The sequence below is a fragment of the Gossypium hirsutum genome, chromosome A11 (genome assembly GCF_007990345.1).
Source record: "Gossypium hirsutum isolate 1008001.06 chromosome A11, Gossypium_hirsutum_v2.1, whole genome shotgun sequence".
NCBI classification, from domain to species: Eukaryota; Viridiplantae; Streptophyta; class Magnoliopsida; order Malvales; family Malvaceae; genus Gossypium; species Gossypium hirsutum.
This window is the reverse complement of record NC_053434.1, coordinates 21,122,239-21,144,725: the sequence shown is the minus strand read 5'-3', so window position 1 is coordinate 21,144,725 and position 22,487 is coordinate 21,122,239. Positions and strand designations below refer to the sequence as shown.

General features: G+C 34.8%; 2 protein-coding genes across 5 annotated transcripts; one reads left to right on the top strand and one right to left on the bottom strand.

Annotated features, from left to right (window-relative positions):
* Positions 1-2,113: 2,113 nt before the first annotated feature.
* Positions 2,114-3,751, bottom strand: LOC107892002 (leucine-rich repeat extensin-like protein 3). Its single transcript, XM_016816955.2, has 2 exons — positions 3,343-3,751; positions 2,114-3,265 (listed from the first exon to the last, which is right to left on the bottom strand). Exons 1-2 carry the CDS (start codon positions 3,518-3,520, stop codon positions 2,397-2,399), a joined length of 1,047 nt encoding a protein of 348 aa, XP_016672444.2. The 5' UTR covers positions 3,521-3,751; the 3' UTR covers positions 2,114-2,396.
* A 13,194-nt stretch (positions 3,752-16,945) lies between these two features.
* LOC107892003 (ultraviolet-B receptor UVR8) lies at positions 16,946-22,227 on the top strand. 4 transcript variants are annotated; one of them, XM_016816957.2, is made up of 9 exons: positions 16,947-17,071; positions 17,492-17,750; positions 18,552-18,745; positions 18,842-18,889; positions 19,748-19,820; positions 20,019-20,190; positions 21,107-21,532; positions 21,614-21,805; positions 21,938-22,227. In XM_016816957.2, the coding sequence occupies exons 2-9, from the start codon at positions 17,492-17,494 to the stop codon at positions 21,999-22,001; spliced, it is 1,428 nt and encodes a 475-aa protein (XP_016672446.1). In that variant the 5' UTR covers positions 16,947-17,071; the 3' UTR covers positions 22,002-22,227. The 4 variants fall into 4 exon arrangements, with proteins under 4 accessions (XP_040937260.1, XP_016672446.1, XP_016672445.1 ...); XM_016816956.2 differs by having other exon boundaries at positions 16,994-17,347; XM_041081326.1 differs by lacking the exon at positions 18,842-18,889 and having other exon boundaries at positions 16,946-17,071.
* Positions 22,228-22,487: the final 260 nt, after the last annotated feature.

Below are 22,487 nucleotides of genomic sequence, written 5' to 3'. Positions count from 1 at the left end.
CTACTGCAACTAAACATTTTAGTCAAAAAGTAACGTTTGGGTAGTTTTTATAGCATTTCTTCAAACAAGCATTAAATTGTAGGGGGTTCCTCCCCTGTCTCTGTAAGTGTAGTTATATTCCATTTTCTAATTAAGAGTGAGAGGCTTTTGTTGTAAAATAGGTATACTACATAAACAAGTACCATATACGTAGTGGATACCCATCTTTCGGCTAATCTAAGCCTGAGACTCCACTTCCCTAGGTTAACAAGTAGGTTTTTATTCAACAATATTAAGGAGTTCTGTAATGGTTGCCTGTAACAAGAGTTGAACTAAATATTTTCTGTTTATATTGAATCTGGTTGAACAAAAAATATTTTATTAACAAAGTAAAACATTTGCAACAGAACTTGTGATGAAATCTTATTTAGCACTATTCATATGTACAGATTAAGTTTGCTTGAAAGACATAAATCTTAACATTTGAGAGGATCAAATTTAAGATTCTAAATAATTTCTCCTAAATTGTCATCTATGAGTTTTATACCAAATTTCTCCCAAAGTTTTACCATTTCTCAAAATTCTCTTTTACTTTTCAAAATTATTAAATAAAAAAATATTCTTTTAAGTATAATTTATTTGATATTAAAATTTAACTCTGGTTTATGTATTTTGTTGATTGGATTTTTATCACATAACACCAAACCTAGTATAACTAAAATGTCAATAGCAAAGCATTTTGGCTCAACAAGCCTCTTTCGAATTCTCCATCTCCAAATCAAAAAATAAGGATAAAGCTGTGGAGGATGATAAAATCTGATGTGTAGAGTATGCTGCTAATGATTGATCATTAGTATGACTTTTTTTTTCAACATATACACATTATTCCACAGATATGCGAACTATTAATAGGCTAAACATAATTGCATCTGAATAAAGAAAACTCTCAAAAAGATCAATTTACCGTTAAGTTGCTGTCATATTGAAGTTTCAGCAACCATGTAAACTTTTCCTACTTATGAATGACCAATACCATCCCTCTTGTTTTTGTTAATACTAGAAACTAGATTGCTCTCACATTTGAAATCCATTATTTTTTATGTGGCAGGTTTCGGATTTTGAGAGACCTTATACCTCAAAATGATGAAAAGAGAGACAAGGCTGTATATTGCATATGTTCTATTCATGCATGAAAGTGATCACTATGTTTATTATTTGTTTCTCATGAATAGATTTTGATGTGTAGGTCAAAGAGTACATTCAGTTATTTACAGGAAAAGTTGCAAATATATGAGCCAGGAGACAACAAAATTGAGTCCAGGGGTAAGCTTTTTTGTGCTTAATGTTTGGGCCTATGCATGTGCATGCCGATGTGGTTATTTTGCACGAACCTTTTAATGATTTATATTGACGGGTGCGTGGTATGTTGTTGGTTAATGTCGATGATGCTTCGTTATTGGAGATTTAAAATGCTAAAAGCATAGGAAAACGGTTAAAAATAATTCCATCTTTGTTTACTGCTATCAGCAGAGAGAGCTTATCCATCATATTATCCGAAGAACCGGAAGTAGCCGTTCCTGATGCATTTCTTTTATCACCAAACTGCCAAAAACAGCCAAAAAGAAAGAAAGAAAAAACCAAATTTTCTACTTCTCCCTCTGCACCATCCTAATTGTCGTCTCCATTACCGAATATTGAGCAATCGGCTGAGAATGGAGGAAATGTATATAGGTACAAGACAAAACTATATTCTTTTGATTGCATTATTAAATGAAATCAACACCAGTGTCCAGATGGCTAATCATATATTAGCTAGGCTTTCTATTTATAAACTTAGAACAGTTGGAGTAGGATGCTGCAACGTGTATCTTCTTTCTATCAATCTTTCAAGTTAATAAGACAAAGACTCATTGTTGTTTTCATTTAACTAATTAAAATTCCATGTTTTTAGTGATTGCATGTCGTGATTATCATTTTCGTTTTGTGCTTGCTGTTAGCTTATTTATTACGTAGTTCAGGCTCCACTAATATAGTAATTGCTCAACAAATCCAAAAAAAAAAAAAGAAAAAAAAAGAAGAAGAAGCTGGAGTCGTAAAATGGAAAAAAAAGTTCTGATTTAGAAAAACTTTAGACTAAAGAGAATAAACCTGTTGGAATCAGATGACCCCAGGATTGGATTTATTATATAGTACAATAATTGTGTCACATTCACGGGAGCTTCTTATTGACAATGGTACAGTCAATCACTCTACAAACAACCAAGAGAAAGCCCACACTGTTTAGGTAGATTATTTAACTGTATATATAATTTATAATCGTAATGAACAAAAAGATATACATATGTAATTGATAATCATCAGAAGAGTGGCTAGATTGTGACAGGTTTTAGTGGAGAATCATTACTTATAGTACACAATTAAGGAGAGGATTTCTTTGGTGAAGTAGAGGCAGAGGCAGGGGGGATACCAGGGAAAGGCGGTATAGGTGGGAAATGGAATGGGGGAAGAGGAAACGGGAAGGTTGGTGGAGGTGGAGGTGGTGGCGATGGTGGTGGAGTTAGTCCTGGAATCGGTGGAAGATGAAACCATGGTGCTGGAGGTGCTGGAGGTGCCGAAGGAGGCTGGAAGGGGTTTGGGATAAATGGAGCTGGAGGTGCGGGAGGAGGCTGGAAAGGGTTTGGAATAAGTGGAGCCGGTGGTGCGGGAGGAGGCTGAAAAGGGTTTGGAATAAGTGGAGCCGGTGGGGCTGGAGGAGGCTGAAAAGGGTTTGGAATAAGAGGAGCTGGAGGAGGCTGAAAGGGGTTTGGAATAAGTGGAGCTGGAGGAGGCTGAAATGGGTTTGGAATAAGTGGAGCTGGTGGTGGCAGTATGGGAGGAAGCAACGGAGGAGGCTGAAAGGGGTTCGGAGGAAACAGGGGAGGAGGGAAAAAGAATGATTCAGGGTGGCCAAGGACAGCCTTTTCTCCATTTGCTTCTTTTGGTTTTGTTCTACACAGGTTTGGTTGTTTTAGAGGCTTGAAGCTGAAAGTCCCAGCTGAAAACACACGAGTTCCATGCTTCCCCGACACCAGACGGAGTGCAGACGAAGCTGGTATTGAGGCCACCACATTACAATCTGGTTCACTGCTTTTAATCAATTTCACTGAACATCCATTGATTTTCTTCACCCTTCTACTAACTGAGAAAGGCAATCGAAGTTCGAATTCACCATGCTCATTGGTTTTCACTTCCTGCACGAAACCTGGCCTTGAAGTCCCTTCTTTACATTCCACTGCAACTGATGCACCTGCACACAAAACCACCCCAATTCAGACTAACTGATGGAGATGGAAGCCTTATACAAGTTTGGCAATGGAATTAAACCTGAAATGGAATGGCTGGTCCTAGAGAACTCCTCTTGGGAACATGTAGTATCACAGTACACACTTCCAACAACAACTGCAGATTTCTTCCGATGATGATGATGATGGGCATGGCTACCCTCTGACAAATCTATAACTATGGAACTCGACAATATTATTATAAGGGAAAACCAACACATTTTTCAAGTCTCTTTTTATTTTCTAGGAAGTTTGTCGATAACAATTATTTCAAGGATATGGTGTTTATAAATAACTCCCCCTCTACTTCTATTTTCTTCTTTATTTAAAAATAAAATAAAGGAGATCATAATTGGGATATTAAGATTAAAAATGTGATAAGTTAAACCAAAATATTTTATTCATTTTGGGATGAACAGGGGTCCCTGTTGGTTCACGAGACCTTTAAAACGGCCACAAGAGGATTATTTCACGTGGCCTCACTCTCAGTACTCTCATGCCATGACAAAAATTGTTGTCAAACTCGAAAATGAAAGTTGTAATACTTTTAAAATAAATTAACTAATTTAATCATTTGCCAAAAGTCTTAGATCAGATGTTTTTCAATGTTATTTTGCCAAACTGTGCATGTGAGTTGTAGGACATCATAATAATTGATTCCTTTCAGATTTTACATTCAAGACTCAGATTGTTCGGAAAGAAATAATTTAAGATTAAGAGCAGCGGATTTGAGTAAAACTTGCATTTTTCCTTCACGGGTATCAGAAACAGAAACATATTCACTCTTGTCTTGTTTCTTACAAGACAAGGTAAGCTCTAGAAGTAGTATCCTATAAATATATTGTAATTATATGGATACTATGATCCCATGCTTTGCCAGAAACTGATAGGAACAAAAAAAGAGTTGCGAGACATTCCATTCAAGTCAACAATTATGTCTCAGAATCATTGTTTTTATAAAAGAAATTAAATGGTATCGTAAATGGGAGATGATAGATTTTTGGTTAGTATTCACCGTCTTGTTTCTTCCATTCCAAAGTCCTCATGTCATTATTATGATGTAAAGCTTAACTTTGATTTGCTTGTGCAAATAATAAAGTGTGGTATGGTCATTACATACTTCCCACACCATTCACAAGCTCACCTCTTTTGCCAAATCACTCTCCTGTTTAACTTTTTTAAGAAAATGCATGGAGGAGAATGACAGCTTTTAGGAGTGGGAGGTGTTATTGGTTATCTGGAGACTTAGCCCTGCAAGGATGTAAACAATGAATTATAAAGCTCGTAATTGTTATTCTGGTATTTAAGTCGATGGAAAGAGACGTGGAGTTGATAGGAAAAATTCTGTTTTAGAAGACGGTCATATTTTCATTTATAGCCAACCTGGGCCTTCATACTTTTGTAGCCCAGCTCTGTATTTCTCCATTCCCAATACTGCTGTAGCTTAACCTCTAACGTTTCAATGAGGGGACATTTTGCTTTGGGCCTTTTGGGCTCTTATACTTTACTCTTTCACTGCTAGTTTACCATTAATATTGTAAAGTTGTGTGAAAAAAAAGTGTTTTTAAAAATATTGATAGTGTTTACTGTTATTATTAAAATGATAAACTGTTAAAATATTCACTTCTGATTGTTTCAAGTTACATTTTAGTCATTTATATTTGAAACGTTACATTTTAGTCATTTACGTTATCGTGTTGTAGCATTTTAGTCATTGAGCCGTTAATTGCCATTAACGGTGTAATAGTAAGCTGACGTGGCATGTTAAATAATCATTTTAAACAAAAAATTTAGGTTAAATTCTACAATTGGTCCTCATATTTTTTCATTTCAAGTAATTTAATTTTTTTCTTTTATGTTCTTTGAACTTTCCTTTTCTTTTTCTTTTTTTTTCCATTCTCTTCTGCTTCTCCCTCTGTTTTCCTCTCTTCTTCATTTCTTTTAACGTAGTTTTTCTATATTTTTCATAGTTTTAACAAATAGAAAACATAGAAAAACTCCGTTAAAAGAAATGGAAAATGGAGGAAAACAGAGGAAGAAGCAGAAGAGAATGGGAAATAAAGAAAATAAAAGAAAAAAATTAAATTACCCAAAACGAAAAAATATGGAGATCGATTATATAAATTAACCTAAAATTTTTGTTCGAAATAATGATTTAAAGTGTCACGTCAGCTTACCATGGCTCAGTGACTAAAATATTACAACGCGATAATGTAAGTGACTAAAATGTAACATTTCAAACATAAGTGACTAAAATGTAACTTGAGGTAAATAAAAATAATTATTTTAATAGTTTAAAAGTACTTTTGAGAAGATAAAATGTTAATTTTAGATTATAAAAGGTTTAATAACTTAATTGAAAAGTACTATTCCAAAAAAGAAAAAAGTTAAAATTTTTGGCTTGAATTAAAATCCCCTTTAAAAAGTTGCTTGTTTTCCAAAACAATTTTTGTTTGAAATCAACGTTTAGGTTAAAAAATGCTTTTCAACCTCAAATGTAAATGAGGCTTAAATCTTTGTCATATTAATAGTGGATATTACAACACTATGAGTTATTTATTTTATCTATAATATTATTTAAGCTCCTGATTAAGATGGTGTCATCCTCAATTAAGTTAGCAACTCATTTAGAAAAATTATGAAAATATCATTTCGTAATTAAAATAAGTTATATTATTAGAGAATATTTTAATCTTTTTATTTAAAAAAACTAATAAAAATATACCTATGATGATATTTGAATCCAAACCAATTATATCAGTAAAACTTTTAATTTATCATTTAACTAAAATTTAATTTTAATATTTGTTTCTAGTAATCAATAAATTAGCTCTTTTTTCTTCTTTCATCAAGTTTTTTCAGATTTCACAAATAAATTAAGGGAATGACAAATATCATATTTATTTATTTTATATTTTAATTTACAAGACACTTGTTCCTTCACTCCCTTAACTTGGATGGATTTGTAAGCCATTGTTTTTTTAATGATTTTTTATTTGTTTATATTTTTTTTATCGCAATGGAATGATGGGTTTTTACCGTGTCAGTTGTTTTTATTGAAAATTTTTTGATTACATGAAATTTGGGTGTTGTAGGAAAATGTGGGGAATCTTTAGATGCGAATGGAAGGCATAAATAACTTGGAGAGGAGTTTACTTTATATGATATTTTGGGATCAGAAATAAGGGATTTGAATCTGGTTTGAGAAAGAGTAATCCTTTGAATTTGATCTTGAAGATGGCTTTCTAGTTGAAAGAATAAAGGGTTTTGTTTCGGTTCCCTCAGAAGGAAACTGGTGGGCTAGAAGAAACAAACGCAGTTGTAGTTAGAGGTTGGATCTATGGAGGAGTAGTAGTCGAAGAAGTTGCAGGCGACGACGATGTGGTCGGGAACTCGTAAGAATTGAGGATGTAGGAGATGATGACAGAGATGTTAACGGGGTTAAATAAGTCGTTCGTTGGAAAAACGAGCAAAATTATGGTTAGAGTGGATTTTGGTGCTATTTTATCAAACTGACCCAAAAAAATTTGATATTTATAAAAATGACCCAGGTTCAAAAACAATCACCAAAATGACTTGAAATGAATAGTAGATTAGGGTTTGGGCCTGTCAATGGCTGGCACCAACTCGTATTTTGCACACATGATTTCCTGATGATTGTGTCAGGCTTTAAAAAATTAATTTTTTTGGTTTTGGCCTGTCAATGGCCAGCACCAGGGTATTTTTTTTCAAACCGTATCATACTGGTATACAAAAATACAAGTTTTCAAAAAAAAGATTTTTTTTTGGTACTGACCTGTCAATGGTAGGCACCAGTAATTTAAAAAAAAATTAAAAATTTTTTAGTGCTGGCCTGTCAATGACAGGCACCAGAATACGAGTTTTTAAAAAAAAATTGGTGCTTGCCTGTCAATGGCGGCACCAGTATTTAAAAAAAATTTGAAATTTTTTTAGTGCTGGCCTGTCAATGGTCGGCACCAGTATTAAAAAAAATTGAATTTTTTTTGGTGGTAGCTTGTCAATGGCAGGCACCAGTATTAAAAAAAAATTAAATTTTTTTGGTGTTGGCCTATCAATGGCCAGCACTAAATTTATCAGATATATATATGTATTTTATCTTCCATTTGAGTTTTTGTTTGCTTTTTAAGATTTTAGTTTTTTCAGAAAAAATTTTAGTTTTTTCTTCGTTAAGAAGAAAGCAAAATTTTTTTAAGATGATTTCCCAAATTTTGTTTGTTTATGTTCATTTCGATGGAGAAATGATAAATACAATTTAGGAAGGCTGTGTATTTTGAAGTCGGAAAAAAATAGGAATGAGATTCAACAGACGTGTTTCGTTGTCGGATTTAAAACAGAAAATCAATACAAAGATAGCAAGCCGTTGCGGAAAGCAAATGTTGAGACTGTTTTACAAATTTTCGGTTTCAACTGATCCGCTAAAATTCTCAGCAATGGAGCTTGAAGATGATGATGATCTAGGGACAATGATAGCAATTTATTGTCCTCCTGAGATAGAAAATCCCAACTCGATTGAGTTGTTCATGGAGATAGCTGAACTAGATCCGATTCAAGTTGTAATTCCAGCAAGCCAGCGCTCTGAAATTGATTTTGATCTTAACATCTCCTGGGAAGATCAGTTGGGTTTTGGATGGTCAATGCTAACTCCCGAAAATCCAAACATCGGCAGATGTTCGTATAACATCCCAAACCCGTGTCCTCGTCTAGAGATCCATCCAGAGGTGTTGGCCACCATAGAAAATGGTGATGAAGGGTCCGATAATGATGATCAGTCCCATTGTGATCCAAACGATGATTTCAGTAACCTCTATTGGATGACATCCCTGAAGACATAGATGAGAAAGGGCCAGTGGAGGGTGAAAATGTAAACCCCCATTTGACCGGGAACACAGGCCCTGGTATAGTTATAAGAAATAATTCGAGGTCTTTCATGACCGACGTAGATCCTGATGCGGTGCTAGCACGTGAGTTCCCGGAATATACAAATATTGTGTCGGCTCACATACTTGACGAAGAATTCAGCGATGAAGAGTTGTTTGTAGGACAACAATTCGATAACAAAAAAGACTGTTTACATGCTATAAAACAACTTAGCTTGAAGTTAGGTGTGGATTATAAAGTAACGAAGTCGACGCAGTCTTTGTACGTAGGAGAATGTTGGAAAGCGTCAAGTGGTTGTAAATGGTGTGTCCGAGCCACGTTAATGCAGCAGACGCAGATGTGGATGATAAGAAAACTAGAAGGTCCACACACATGCACGTCCGCTCGTATGTCGCAAGACCATGGAAAGTTATATGCAAAAACTATATGCAACTGCATCATTCCTTTGGTGAAAGAGTCGCCCACCATTCAAATGTCGATCCTTATTGCGGACATGCAACCTCGATTCAAGTATAAAGTGTCGTACCGAAAGGCATAGTGGGCAAAGCAAATGGCGATGCGAGAGTTGTATGGTGACTGGGATGCGTCATACAACGAGCTTCAAGGGTGGATTATAACGACCCATATTTCATGGGCACCGGAAAAATAAATTTAGGGCCTCCGTCTTAGGAAATCTAGTCCGTAAATATTTATAAAAAAATATTTACGAAGTTAGTTATGGGTTGAATTAGATTTTGATTAGGTGAATTTAGTTTAATTAGGAGTGATTATTAAAAAGGACTAAATTGAATAGAGTGTAAAAGATTAATTATAAAATAAAGAAAAATGAAAAAGGACTAAATTAGGATTTAAACCAAATTAGTGACATGTGTAAGATAGAGAATAAATATATGTGTATTTAAATTATTAGTACAAATGTATGTTATATATATTTACTTATTTATTAAGTAAAAGATATTTACTTATTATTACTATTATTATTATTATTATATTTTATCTATTAATTGAGATAATGACAAATGTATGGTGTGGGATTAATACATGTGTACATGTGTGTATGAACACACATGTAATATTTTTATTTATATTAATTAGATATTTTATTAAATATTAATTAAGTAAATAAGGTAATAAAATAAAGAATGAATAAAATAAAGAAAAACAAGAGAAATAGTTATAGAGAATCAAACGAAATAGAAAGAAAGAAAGAAGAAAAGAAAAGAAAAAGGAGAAATTAGGGTTTGAAAGCTTGAAAGCTAAATTGGTAAGTCAATTAAGTCCCTTTCTTTGTGATTTTGATGTTTTTGGAGTCTTAGAGTAAAGTACTCTTGAATTTGTGTGGAAATATTGAAAGTTGATAGACTTTTGAGTAAGGTTTATGTTGAATAAATGATGAAATTAGGGATTAAATTGATAGAATTGTTGATTAAAATTGATTAAAGGACTAATTTGTGAACTAGCCTATAAGTTTTGAATTTTAGGGGTTAAATTGGAAGAAATTTGAAATTATGGTAAAATGATGAAAATTTGATGGTTATATTGAAGTTTTGATGGAAATTGAATAAGAAAATGATGTGAATTATAAAAAGGAAGAAGATGAAAATAGTTAGGATAAATTTGGGATTTAGGTAAAAGTTGCATGAAAAGTTATTATTTTATATAAAATATGTGTGTTATTAATTAATTGTACTTATACTAATTTTCGTAGCAAACAAGGAAATTGAGACGTCGAATACGAAAGGAAAGGAAAAAGTGATCGAGGAATAGCTCGAGAAAAATATCAGTTTGTATTATCATAATTCAAGTTATTTCTTATTAAAAGTTTAATTTTAATAAATGTGTATGGAATTTGAATGTGAGGTAAGTAGTGATATTTGAATTGAATGGGAATTGGATTTGATTGATGAATGTATACATGTGTGAAATTGAATTATATAATGATTTGTGGTGAATTTGAAATTGTGATCGAATTGTTATTGCGATGGATTTGAATTCGAATGATTACGATCAACTGAAAGTGAAAGTGATGAATATGTGATTTTGATACCCTATTAACTAGTCGGGCTAGGGTGGATATAGTTGGCATGCCATAGGATAGGAAGAGTTCAGGGATTCTTCGACCTCGAGTCGATGAGACACTTGGTGTGTCATATTTACTTCGGATAGATTCGATGAGGCGTTAGTCGCCACTTTACTTCTGCTTAGCCGATGAGACGTTGGTCGTCACTTATTTGCTTCGAATTATTCGATGAGGCGTTGGTCGCCATTCTGGTGTGTTGGTTGGATCCGTGTATCTGCCAAAGTCCGAGTCATGTTAATAGGGGAAAATAAGTGAAATAGTAAAATCAAATGAATTTGGTTAATTGAGCTATTGAATGAAATGAGAAAGTGATATTGTAAGATGGAATGTGAAATGAAATTTGTAAAGAGATTGAAGGCATGAACCAAATGTTCATGAAGTGTTCATATTTGAAATGTGAATTGAATAATTATATGTAGTTGAGAGATGAATCAAAGGATCACGAGTTAATTGAAATCTCGTTGATGATTTATTGGATTTAACATTGGATATGATATAATGGAAATATGATAGTTTGGTATGAATTTATATGTATGATTTGCTAATTATCTATGTATGTTATAATATTTTATTGTTGTTATAATTTGAATTATGATAATACCACTGAGTATTTCCAATACTCAGCGTACGGTTGTTTTCCGTGCGCAAGTTAGTTAAAGTTGAAGTTCAGTCAAGCATCTGAGTCAATCCTAACCTCAGCTCAATTTTGGTGATGCTCTATCTTTTAGATATGTGGCATGTACTAGGTTTGGTATTTGTCACTTGTAAATGTTTTACATTTTGAATGTAAATGTGGTGCATAATTTTGAAGTGGTAATGAAATGAATGAATGAGAATTTGCTAAGTTTGAAAGGTTTGATGAATTTTATTTGATCAAGATTTATAAGTAAATGTTTTGGGCATGAATTAGGTGTGTTTAGTATGTGAAAATAGATTTAAAATGGTCAAAAATCATATTTTCACACGGCCAAGTCACATGGGCGTGTGCCCAGGCCGTGTGGAAAAGTCAGAATTGGCCATAGGTTAGTTCCACGGCCGTGTGAATAAGTCAGATCTGCCTACGGCCAGGCCACACGGGCATGTTCCAGGCCACACGGGCATGTCCTAGGCCACACGGGCGTGTGCCCCTATTCTGAAGGAAGAGTTTCCAAAGTTCCCGCTTTAATCCCAAAACACTTCCTAAGTATATTTTGGGCCTCCTAGGTCCATTTTAGGGACTTAAAGATGGAATTTGAGAAATTTTAAATTGAAATATAGATTTATGACTCGGTGTTATTCATTATTAGTGTTTAATTCCGGTAATGCCTAGTAACCCTGTTCCGGTGACCAGTTGGGGTTAAGAGGCGTTATATGGATAGCCGGGATGCAGGAGTATGTGCCTGGGACAGTGACTTATTTACAAACGCTGTCGTATCAAGGCACGGACGAGGAGATACAATCAGGGAAACAAGTTTTTCACCGATTGTTTTGGACATTCGAGCCGTGTGTTAGGGCCTTCCTTCACTGCAAGCCGATGGTGCAAGTGGACGGGACATGGTTGTATGGAAAGTACACGCAAATACTCCTGATTGCTGTTGCACAAGACGACAACCGAAATGTACTTCCGATTGCTTTCGCCATCGTGGAGCGTGAGTGCTTCGAGTCTTGGGAATTTTTCTTCACAAATCTGTGGAGGCACGTTGTCAGAGAAGATAATATTTGCATTATATCAGATAGATCAAAAGGATTACTTGCTGCGATAAGGCGATCGGGGGTTCCGTAGAGGTCTGTTTATTGCATTCGGCACATCGAGGCAAACTTTCACAGAGATTATAAGAATAAAGATTGAAAAAAAGAACTTGTGAACATGGGCAAAAAAAAATTTATTTGTATTTATTTAAAAAATTACTTTTCAAATTTTTTGTTGTTTTTAAAATGATGATTTCAAATTAAACATGCAGCTCATGAGTTAGAACCGCGAAGGTTTAGGCAGAGGTTCGCGAGGCTTGAATCTCAGATGTCATCTTTACCAATAGATCTCCGGACATGGTTAGGTAGCATGGAGAACTCACAATGGACTCAAAGTTACGATGAGGGGTTTCAGTATGGGCAGATGACGATCAACCTGGTAGAAGCGGTCAACTTTGTATTGAGGCGCACACGCCATCTCCCGATTTCTGCTGTGTTCTGGGCAAAATTCTATAGGTTGGCAACATTGATGCCTAAGATGGGGTTGAGACAAGCTAAGCAGATTGAGGCTAGGCACTTGTACGTAGAGGCCGTCTGAAAGGCCATGGCGGTAAATAGTCGAAGGGCACAAACAACGAACGCTGAATTGTATTCCGCGACTTGGAGACTTTTCGAGTTCAAGAGTACATCGGCTGTCGTTCGGGTCTTCCACCTAGGTCGTACACAGTTGATCTGCGAAACAGACGATGCGAGTGCGGGATATTTCAGACTCTTCGATATCCGTGTGCGCATGTTCATGCAGCGTGTGCGAGAGTAAACTTAAATGTTGAACAATTCATAGATGAGATCTACACGTTGGAACGCAAATTACGTATATGGGGGAACGAATTTCCTGTAATGCCCGATGTCTCAAATTGGGAAGTTCCACCGCCTACTTTCGAGATAGTGCCTGACCGTAGTCTCCGTAGACATTCTAAAGGTCGACCACAATCGACGAGAATTCGAAATGACATGGATGTCAGGGAGACGGGTGAACCCAAACTGTGCACTGTGTGTCGAGCATCCGGACACAACCGATCAACACGCCCACATCGTGTATATGTTTTTGGTCAATCGTCTCGTAGTGTTGGACTCCAAGATGACGAGTGATATATTATTGAGCACATGTTATTGTAAAAACATTATAAAAGAAATAAAATTAGATAAATTGTATGAGAAAAAATTAAAAATTACATGGAAAAATTGATAATTTAAATGAAATGAGAAAAAAATAAATTGAAATGAAGCGGTACAAAATTTAAATGAAAATTGAAAGAAAGATAAATTCAAAAGAAATGAGGAAAAAATTTAATTGAAATGAAATGAGAAAAAAATGAAATTAAATTTGAAAGAAATACAAATTTAAATGAATGGGAGAAACTTTTAATTTAAATAAGATGAGAAAAAAAATAAATGGAAAGATAGATAATTTAAAAGAAATGACAAAAAAATTTAAAATTGCATTGAAAAATAAAAAATTTAAATGAAATAAGGAAAAATTAAAATTAAAATTAAAAAATATAAATGAATTGAGAAAAAATAAATTTAAATTGAAAAAAAATTTTAAATGAAATGAAATTAGAATGAAATGAAGTTGAAATGAAATAAAATGAAGATGAAATGAAAATGAAAAGAAATGAAAAAAAAAGAGTTTGACATGACTAATATGCAGGCCTGGCCTGCATCACCTAAGCATAGGCCTGACAATGGCCTTGCAATGGCCGGCTTCAGCTTACTTTTTAAAAGTCGAAATGCCTTTTATCAAGCTTGATAAATGTGGTATTAGGTCTAAAAAAATCCAAAAAAAAAGAGAAAATATGAAAATATGAAAAAAAATTACAAAATTTTAAATTTAAATTGACAAAATTAAAATATAAAAAATTTTAAAAATAGATGAAAAAAATTTAAATGGCCCTGATATTAAGACCACTTTTAATTAATTTGAAAAAAATAATATAAAATGAATTGAAAAAAAATAATATGAAAAATAATATGAAAAAGAAAATAATAATATGAAATGAATTGAAAAAAATAAAATAAAATTAAAATGAAAAATAAAAGGGTTGATAAGACCCATCTGTGACGCCTGTGTCAGGCCTGTGAATTGGCCAACTATTTCATACTTCTTTTACTTTTTTTTTTCATTTCATATATTTTTTTAATTTTGCCCTTGAAGCCAAATGGTCCCCCACTATAAATAGGCTACTCCGATGACCATCAACGACCACCGACGACCACCGAGCACCTCCAGACACCTCCGACATTCGCTGTTCACCGCTGATGACCGCCGATCACTCCATGGATCTTAATCCTAATGTTCTTTTAAATGACAGCAATCACATTGCAGCTAGGGTGCATCAAGTAAACGAGAAATAAAATGTCTGATTTAATTTTAAATATTCTTTTAAATTCTTTTTTAAATGAGAAATATAACATTATATATTTACTATAAATGCAGAATCTGTACTGAATTGTGAGACCCCGGGTGCATGATCCCAGTTATTTTCCCGATCGAAGAGTTTTACCGTATTTGAATGTAGCGGGTTTTGGGGTAGCCGCATACATTCAGTTATTTGAGCTACGAGCCGATTTAATATCGGCCTTAGTTGAAAGATGGCGCCTGGAGACACATACGTTCCACCTCCCGTGTAGAGAGGTACTATTACGCTACAAGACGTAGCAGTCCAACTACGGCTGTCTGTAAACGGCGATGCAGTGACCAGGCTTGGAAAAGTGCCCGACCCATGGGGCACTTGCGAGCGATTACTTGGAAAGGTGCCCCCGAACGACGACAAAGGATGATTAACACATATTAAATTTAATTGGTTAAAACAAAACTTCCGACATCTTCCAAGCAGTCCAACGCAGATGGACATTATCTACGCTGCGAGAGCGTTTATTCTTCAACTTATAGGTGGGATACTATTGCCAGACGTAAATCAAAATAAAGTCTCAATAACGTATCTCCCCTTATTAGAAGATCTCGAGCATGCCGGAAGATTTAGCTAGGGCTCTGCAGTGTTGGCATACTTATACCGCGAGCTTTGTCGAGCAACAAAGTCGTCTACAAAAACAATGGGCGGTTGCTGCCTTCTACTGCAGTATTGGGCATTATATTGAATGCCATTTCTGGCATCAGTGAGCCACCAACCGTATGTTTGGCCACTGGTTAATAGGTAAATATATATTTCAATTTTGCCATCTATTTTTTAATTATATACTCTAGTATATTCGTTTTTTTCATATTGAAAATAATATGATAATTTTTTTTAGATGGGCAATTGTACCGGGAATCGGCAGATCATTCACGGTACCTATGTACCGTATGATATAGAGACTCATTTCGGGGATGTTGTAAAATACGATTCCGAATTTCTCTTTTTTAAATACAACAATTGCACAAGAAAAAAAATTAAATATAACGTGTTCTTTATATTATGCGGTTTATATGGATGGCATATAATGAGGAAGATATCGCGACGCTTATACCATCATGGGTTACTGAGCAGCAACAGTTGTTCGAAATTTTTTGTAAATGCTCACCCCTACTTCTAATGGCCGTACCTGTTCAACTCGGATGACCTGCATCAGGCCTTGGGACACAGGCCATGGCAGGCTTCATAATGCGTAGCAGGCCAGGCTTTGGATGCTTGTTAATCGCCAGTTTTAGGCCTCTTAATGGCCTTTTTTAATTAAATTGCTTTATCATTTAATTATTTTATTTTTTAATTAAAATCGAAATTTTAAAAATAATAAATTTCTTCCTTTAAATTGATTTGTCCCGGAACCAAACAAATTTTAAAAATATAAAAAGGAAACAGAAAACCAGCTGGGAAACTATAGCTTTCTAAAAACTCCAGATCTTTTCTTCTTCTATTATTTCCTGAGGTACTTTTGCATGGAGACTCTCTACCAATCGGTTTCAACCACAGCCTAGTTCGGTGTCGGCCAAACCACCCACTATATATAAGGTTTGGTGCCGGCCATTGACCATTTTTTTTTGAAAATTTGTAAAATTTTAAATTTTTTTTAATATTGGTGCCAGCCATTGATAGGCCAACACCAAATTTTTTTTTGAAAACTTGTATTCTGGTGCCAGCCATTGACAGGCCAGCACCAAATTTTTTTTTAAAAACTCGTATTCTGGTGCCGGCCATTGATAGGCCAGCACCAAAAAAATTTAAATTTTTTTAAATTACTGGTGCCGACTATTGATAGGCCAGCACAAAAAAAATTAATTTTTTTAAAATTATTGGTGCCGGCCATTGACAGACCAGTACAAAAAAAAATTCTTTTTTTTTGAAAACTTGTATTTTTGTATACAGTATGATACGATTTGAAAAAAATACCCTGGTGTCGGCCATTGACAGACCAAAACCAAAAAAAATAATTTTTTAAAGCCTGACACAATCATCAAGCAATCATGTGTGTAAAATACGAGTTGGTGCTTGCCAATTAACAGGCTAAAACCCTAATCTTTTGTTCATTTCGAATCATTTTGATGATTATTTTTGAACCTGAATTATTTTTGTAAATATTAAATTTTTTGAATCAATTTAGTAAAATAGCCATATTTTAGAGATGGAAGTACCCAAAAAGGTGTAGGTTCGGGTAAAAAAAGTAATCTTTTTTTAAATTATAATATGACATGAAAATTATGTAGAATAAAAATGTTAAAAAAACATATCATTAAGTTAAGAATCACGTCAGCCGCAATTTAACGGTTTTCAACTTTAAAAAAAATAAAAATAAATCGAATAATAAATTTATAATTTTTTTAAATCGAATAATATAATAAAAGAATATTTATTTACTATTCATTTTCATTATACAATATCTTGTGTCTAGAAGATTCTTTTTGTAAAACGGAATACTTGGGCCTAGAACATTCGGGTCCTTCATAATTTCCCAACCTGACTAGATCCGACCCGATTCCCATATTCCTGGAACACTACCGGGATCTCTTAAATCCAGAAAAGTTACTGTCTTTGCCTTTTTTTGTCATGTAATAAAATCTCCATTTACTAATTTATTTTTTCTATTTAATCCAAGAAAATTCAATTCAATTTCCATTCTCAAAACTGAGGTGCGTTCTTCAAATTCTCTCGAATTCGTTTCCTCGTTTCTTTTGAACTTAATCAAAGTTTTGTCGAATTATAAACGCGATCATTGACTCCAGAAATTGTCAGAATCTTTTCTTTTTAAAGTCTCCTTTCCTTTCCTGCATTTTCACGTAAACCAAACGGATATTATATCATCATCATTGTCCTTTTTACCTTATTAACTTAAAAGCACTTGGCTTTTCGTGCGGGTTTCTTACTTTTCTTTTCCTTTCCTCCATTTTCCCACCTACCAAACTAAGGTAATGTCATGAACCTCGATTGAAAAAAAAAAAACCCTTTAATTTTCATTTTTTTGTTAAATTTATGGAAATTAGTATAATAGACAAATGTTTAATGTTGTGAACTTGTTCTCATTTATTGCATCTATATTTGTTTGTAAATAGATGGATATTGAAACAATTATGGGTGAAACGATGACCCGTTCTCAGAATATTCCAACAAAGAGTGCAATTTATGTGTGGGGATATAATCATAGTGGCCAGACTGGTAGGAGAGGGAAAGAACAACACTTGAGGATCCCTAAACAGCTATCGCCCGATCTCTTTGGGTGTCCGGCGGGGGCAAATTCCCGCTGGCTGGATATTGCTTGCGGCCGTGAGCATACTGCGGCGGTGGCCTCAGATGGGTCATTATTCACGTGGGGTTTGTTTGTTTTATTTAAATGAATTTGATTAGTTGTTTTTTCATTTTGAAAACGATGTGTGTTGTTATTTATCTTGCCATTTAAATTCTATTGTTGATGTCTTGGATTCTTGAGGATATTGAGAATGCTGTTTTTGTTGTATTGGTTGGTCCTGTTGATTTGATTCTATTGGTTTTGGGCATTTTTCCTCTGGAGCTTGTTTTCCATTTCTGAAGTCCCTCTTTTAAGTTTCTTTGTTATCATCAAGTTTTGTACATTATCCTGCCTTTTGTATTTGTCTGCTCCTTTGCTCTGGTTGTTTCGATCTTGCTATCTACTTTTTTTTGCCTACGGCTGGAATTCTGCTGGTCTACTGGCGAACATTTGTATTATGTTGTTTCCTTTGAGGTGATTTGGTTGTTCTTATTGCTTGATTTATATTAGTAATAGCTAATTTGACTGTAGATTATCTCCTTGTTAATGAGAATTTATTTTTAGTGTGCATGGTCATATATGTGCTCGACACAGGTATATTCATTTTTTTTCAAGTCTTTTCATGTATTTGGAGAGTTCTTGGAGGGTCATAGTCTGATATGCATTTCCATACATGCTTGGACACGGTACTTCAAGAAAAAAAAAAAAAAGAACAGTTGGAACAACATAGGTATAGATTGTTTTGATAATTAACTATATGAAGGTGTTGTGCTACTGAAAATTGGAAACATAAAGGAAGTAGTCTTTGCCAAAGATGTGGCTGTTCTTGTTGTTTTTGTATGTTCATATCAGGAAAAGAAGAATTATATTTTGATGCATTTTGCTAGGTGCTAATGAGTTTGGACAACTGGGAGATGGCACTGAGAAGGGGAGGAAAAACCCAAAGAAAGTAAAGCAATTGCAGACGGAGTTTGTGAAATTTGTATCTTGTGGGGCACATTGCACAGCTGCTATTGCAGAACCTCGTGAAAATGATGGGACTATCTCAAAAAGGAGACTCTGGATTTGGGGACAAAATCAGGTAATGAAATTTATAGTTAATGAATCATTGTTGCTTTTTAGATTTTTAATTGATATTGATCTCACTTTCCACTTACTTTTCCATAAATGATTACAGGGATCAAATTTACCTCGTTTATTTTGGGGTGCATTCACTCCTAACATGGTATCGTCTTGAATTCCTGATGTCTTCACCCCAAGAGACGTTGCTGTTATTGTTTTGTTGCTCTTTGTTTTTGAACCTTTCTTTAATTCTTCAAGGTCCTGTTTATGAAGTTTGAGGCTTTTATTTATTTAAAATTTACGATTCCTGTCACGGACTAGGAAAAGGAAACTTCATGCTAATCACTTTTAGACATTTTGGTTCTCTGGGACCAGTTTTTATTCAGAACCAAATGCTAGGTTCCTGCTATCTCCTTCATAAATGAGTGAACTGAAGATAGCTTTGCTTCAATAAGTCATGACCTAACTTTTAGGATACTTTTGCAGTATCATTTGCTTCTAATATTATCTGTGTTCTTTTATCTATATTGATATGTTATCTAGCTCATGACCTGGCAGAGAAATAAGCGGACTTTTCCAGTCGATTTTCAGGCTGGCAGGTTGTTCCTTGAATTGGTTTATTACCTAACCAACACTAGAGAATCTCCACTTTGATGACACACATGCACAAGTATGAGAGAAGAAGGACCTAACTTTATCACTCCTCCCTCCATCGACTTCAATTGAATTCTGTAACATGGAGTTTGCACATTTTTTTCTGTTTCTGTTTGAGACAAATATAATTTAGCTTGTAGCTTTCTCATTCAACTTTCTGCTTATGTGGTCTGATCTTAAGCAGCGTAATCTTCCACCATTCTTAATTATTGTGTCTAATTGAATCCGCGAACACTTTTTTTTTCCTGATTAACCGGTCTTTTTCCATGTATATTTCGATCATGATTTCTAACCAAGGATCAGGTTCTCTGAAGCTGTTTACTGATTGCTTTATAATACGAGATTAATATGCGTTTGATTATTACAGGTTATCCGCCAAGTGTCCTGTGGAGCGGCCCATGTAGTTGCTTTATCAGAGGAAGGCCTACTACAGGCTTGGGGTAAGCTTTACTACTTCACAATATCATGATTTATTTAATGACTGGAGTTTGCAAATATATTTGAGGTTTGTTGCAAGCGATTAATGTGCCTATAGGCCTCATTCTTTACAGAACCTAGATTTAGGAAGGAAACTTAAGAACTCATGCTAGTTTCATGCCACCTATTAATCGATATTTATCACTGTTCTGATAAACCAGGCTATAATGAGTATGGTCAGCTAGGCAGAGGCATTACTTCCGAAGGATTACAGGGTGCTCGTGTGATAAATGCATATGCAAAATTCCTGGATGAGGCTCCTGAGCTTGTGAAGATTACCCAAGTGTCATGTGGGGAGTACCACACTGCAGCTGTTTCTGAAAAAGGCGAGGTGTAAGTTATCCAAAGGACTTACTAGATGGAGATAAGATCTGTGTTTAAGTATAAGAATTGTGGTTATCCACATCACTTGGGTTATTAAGTTCCAGTTGGAGGGGAATTGTTGTTGAAAGGGTGTACCTGCTTGTACAGATGGAAGAAAAATGATTGATTTTATTCCATTCCTTAATTTTGGCTTTTGAGGAGGAAAAGAAAGAAGTAGAAGAACTTTTAAGGGGATAGGGTTACCATCAAAGCACCTTGAGACATAATTCTTTAGTTTATATATTTCCAGGTTTAACAGTCTTGCATCTTAGCAGATCTACTATCTCTTACTTTTTTTTCCATTTGCCAAGAAAAAAAAAAAAGAGGAGGGGGGTGGGGTTGACAATTTGTATATCCTTACACAACTTAGTTACTTTATATGAGTGTTTGGATATAGTTTATCATGTGAAATTCAAACATTAGCCAGGAGGAGATGGGATGCAATGGAAATGAGATGGATTGTGATATGCAAGTCTATTACCTCAGGCTATAGCATGAAATGAATGCTAGTACTTTAAAGGAAGTAAAAGAATGACTTCACGCTTTCAGTGTACGAGCTTGTTTTCATGTATTTTCCAATTATGGTGGTCTATAGATTTTGAAGATATCTGATACTTGAGTTTCCTGTTAGGCTTTTCTTGGAGCTTGCTATCTCCACATTAGTTCCTTGCATGGTGCGTTTATTTATGGTGTTTTAGGATCTAAAATTCCTGCATGTTCCAGTCTGCAACATATCTACAAGCACTATGCATAATGTATATCACCATGCATTCATGCACTACATCAAAACAGATGTTGGTCATCTCATGTTAAGAGTCCTATGTTGAGAATTCTTCCTCATCAACAAAGATATTAGCATTGATGATTATCTGCTTTTCTATTTCAGCTATACTTGGGGTCTAGGAAACATGGGTCAACTTGGACACAGTTCCCTTCAATCTGGTGATAAAGAGCTCCTGCCAAGGAGAATAGTTGCTCTGGATGGTATATGCATTAAGGATGTTGCTTGTGGTGGGGTACATACATGTGCTTTAACTTCAAAGGGAGCACTTTATGCGTGGGGTGGTGGTCAAGTAGGACAGCTAGGCCTTGGCCCTCAAACAGGATTCTTTTCATGCAACCCTAATGATTCATTCTTTCGTAATATCCCTGCTTTGGTTGTTCCCACCGGTGTCCAGCTTGTTGCTTGTGGACATTCTCACACACTTATTTGTTTGAGAGATGGAAGAATTAATGGATGGGGCTACAATAATTATGGTCAGGCAGCAAATCAGAAATCTATTTATGCATGGTATCCTTCACCAGTTGACTGGTAGGAATATAGCCAAATTATTGTGTCATAGGCTTTTGCAACTTTATGGTGTTCTGTTTAGATGACAATTCTATATTGTAGGTGCGTTGGTGAAGTGCGAAAACTAGCAGCTGGGGGTGGTCATTCCGCTGTATTGACTGATGCATGTTCTTTGAAAGAACTTTGCGAGTTTAGGCTTGCAGAGTGTGTGACCTTATCAAATGCTGCACAGATAGGGGATGTTGCTTCTCGAACTGGAGCAGATGCTTTAGCACGTCTTTGCGAGAGACTGAGGTACTGTTTTCCTTTTTGGGCATCATTCTGCCTAATTTCTCCTTTGTGTAAAATTTCCACTTTCATACTCATTCTCTGCTTTATCTTTTTGTTTCAATGCGTAACATGTCAGTCTGTTCTTTGGATTTGCAGGGAACATCATCTTCATGGTGGTGGTTTTGACGATCAGGATGACATCAAAAATATGAAGAGCTGACTGCTCGCTACGAATTTCGTGTTGTGACCTTCATTACCAACCTTAGAATTGTAGGATAATTGTGAATCAGTTCAAAATCCATCCATTGTATTGGTTAGAACAGTATAGCAGAAAAACTAAAACATGAACTCAAATAACAGACTTGTTTAGTATGAGTTGGTAGAACTTGAAAGTTTGTATGGCTTGATAATTGGAAGGCTTACAAACAAACATTCACCCCTAACAATCATTCTGTTTCTTTTTGTATTTTGAACTGCTCTGCTCAACTCCTGCTTTTGCATTAGTACTGCAGCATAAGCTCTATAAGGAACTCTTTAAAGAGATTGATTTTCGGTTTAATATTTTTATAATGTAACAAATAATAAAATTACACTAAAAAGTTTGAAGCATTTAGTAGTTACGATACAAGTTTAAACTTCTTTGCTTTGGTTTTGTTAGATTTAGACAATGTAACAAGAATAAACAGAAATGATACTCAAATTTGAT

Coding starts and splice junctions, on each gene's coding strand:
- LOC107892002 (XM_016816955.2), bottom strand. CDS start 3,520: ATGTGTTGGTTTTCCCTTATAATAATATTGTCGAGTTCCATAGTTATA. Junction 3,266..3,342: donor GACCAGCCATTCCATTTCAG/GTTTAATTCCAT, acceptor TTTTGTGTGCAG/GTGCATCAGTTGCAGTGGAA.
- LOC107892003 (XM_016816957.2), top strand. CDS start 17,492: ATGGATATTGAAACAATTATGGGTGAAACGATGACCCGTTCTCAGAAT. Junction 18,746..18,841: donor GGATTTGGGGACAAAATCAG/GTAATGAAATTT, acceptor AAATGATTACAG/GGATCAAATTTACCTCGTTT. Junction 21,533..21,613: donor TATCCTTCACCAGTTGACTG/GTAGGAATATAG, acceptor TCTATATTGTAG/GTGCGTTGGTGAAGTGCGAA.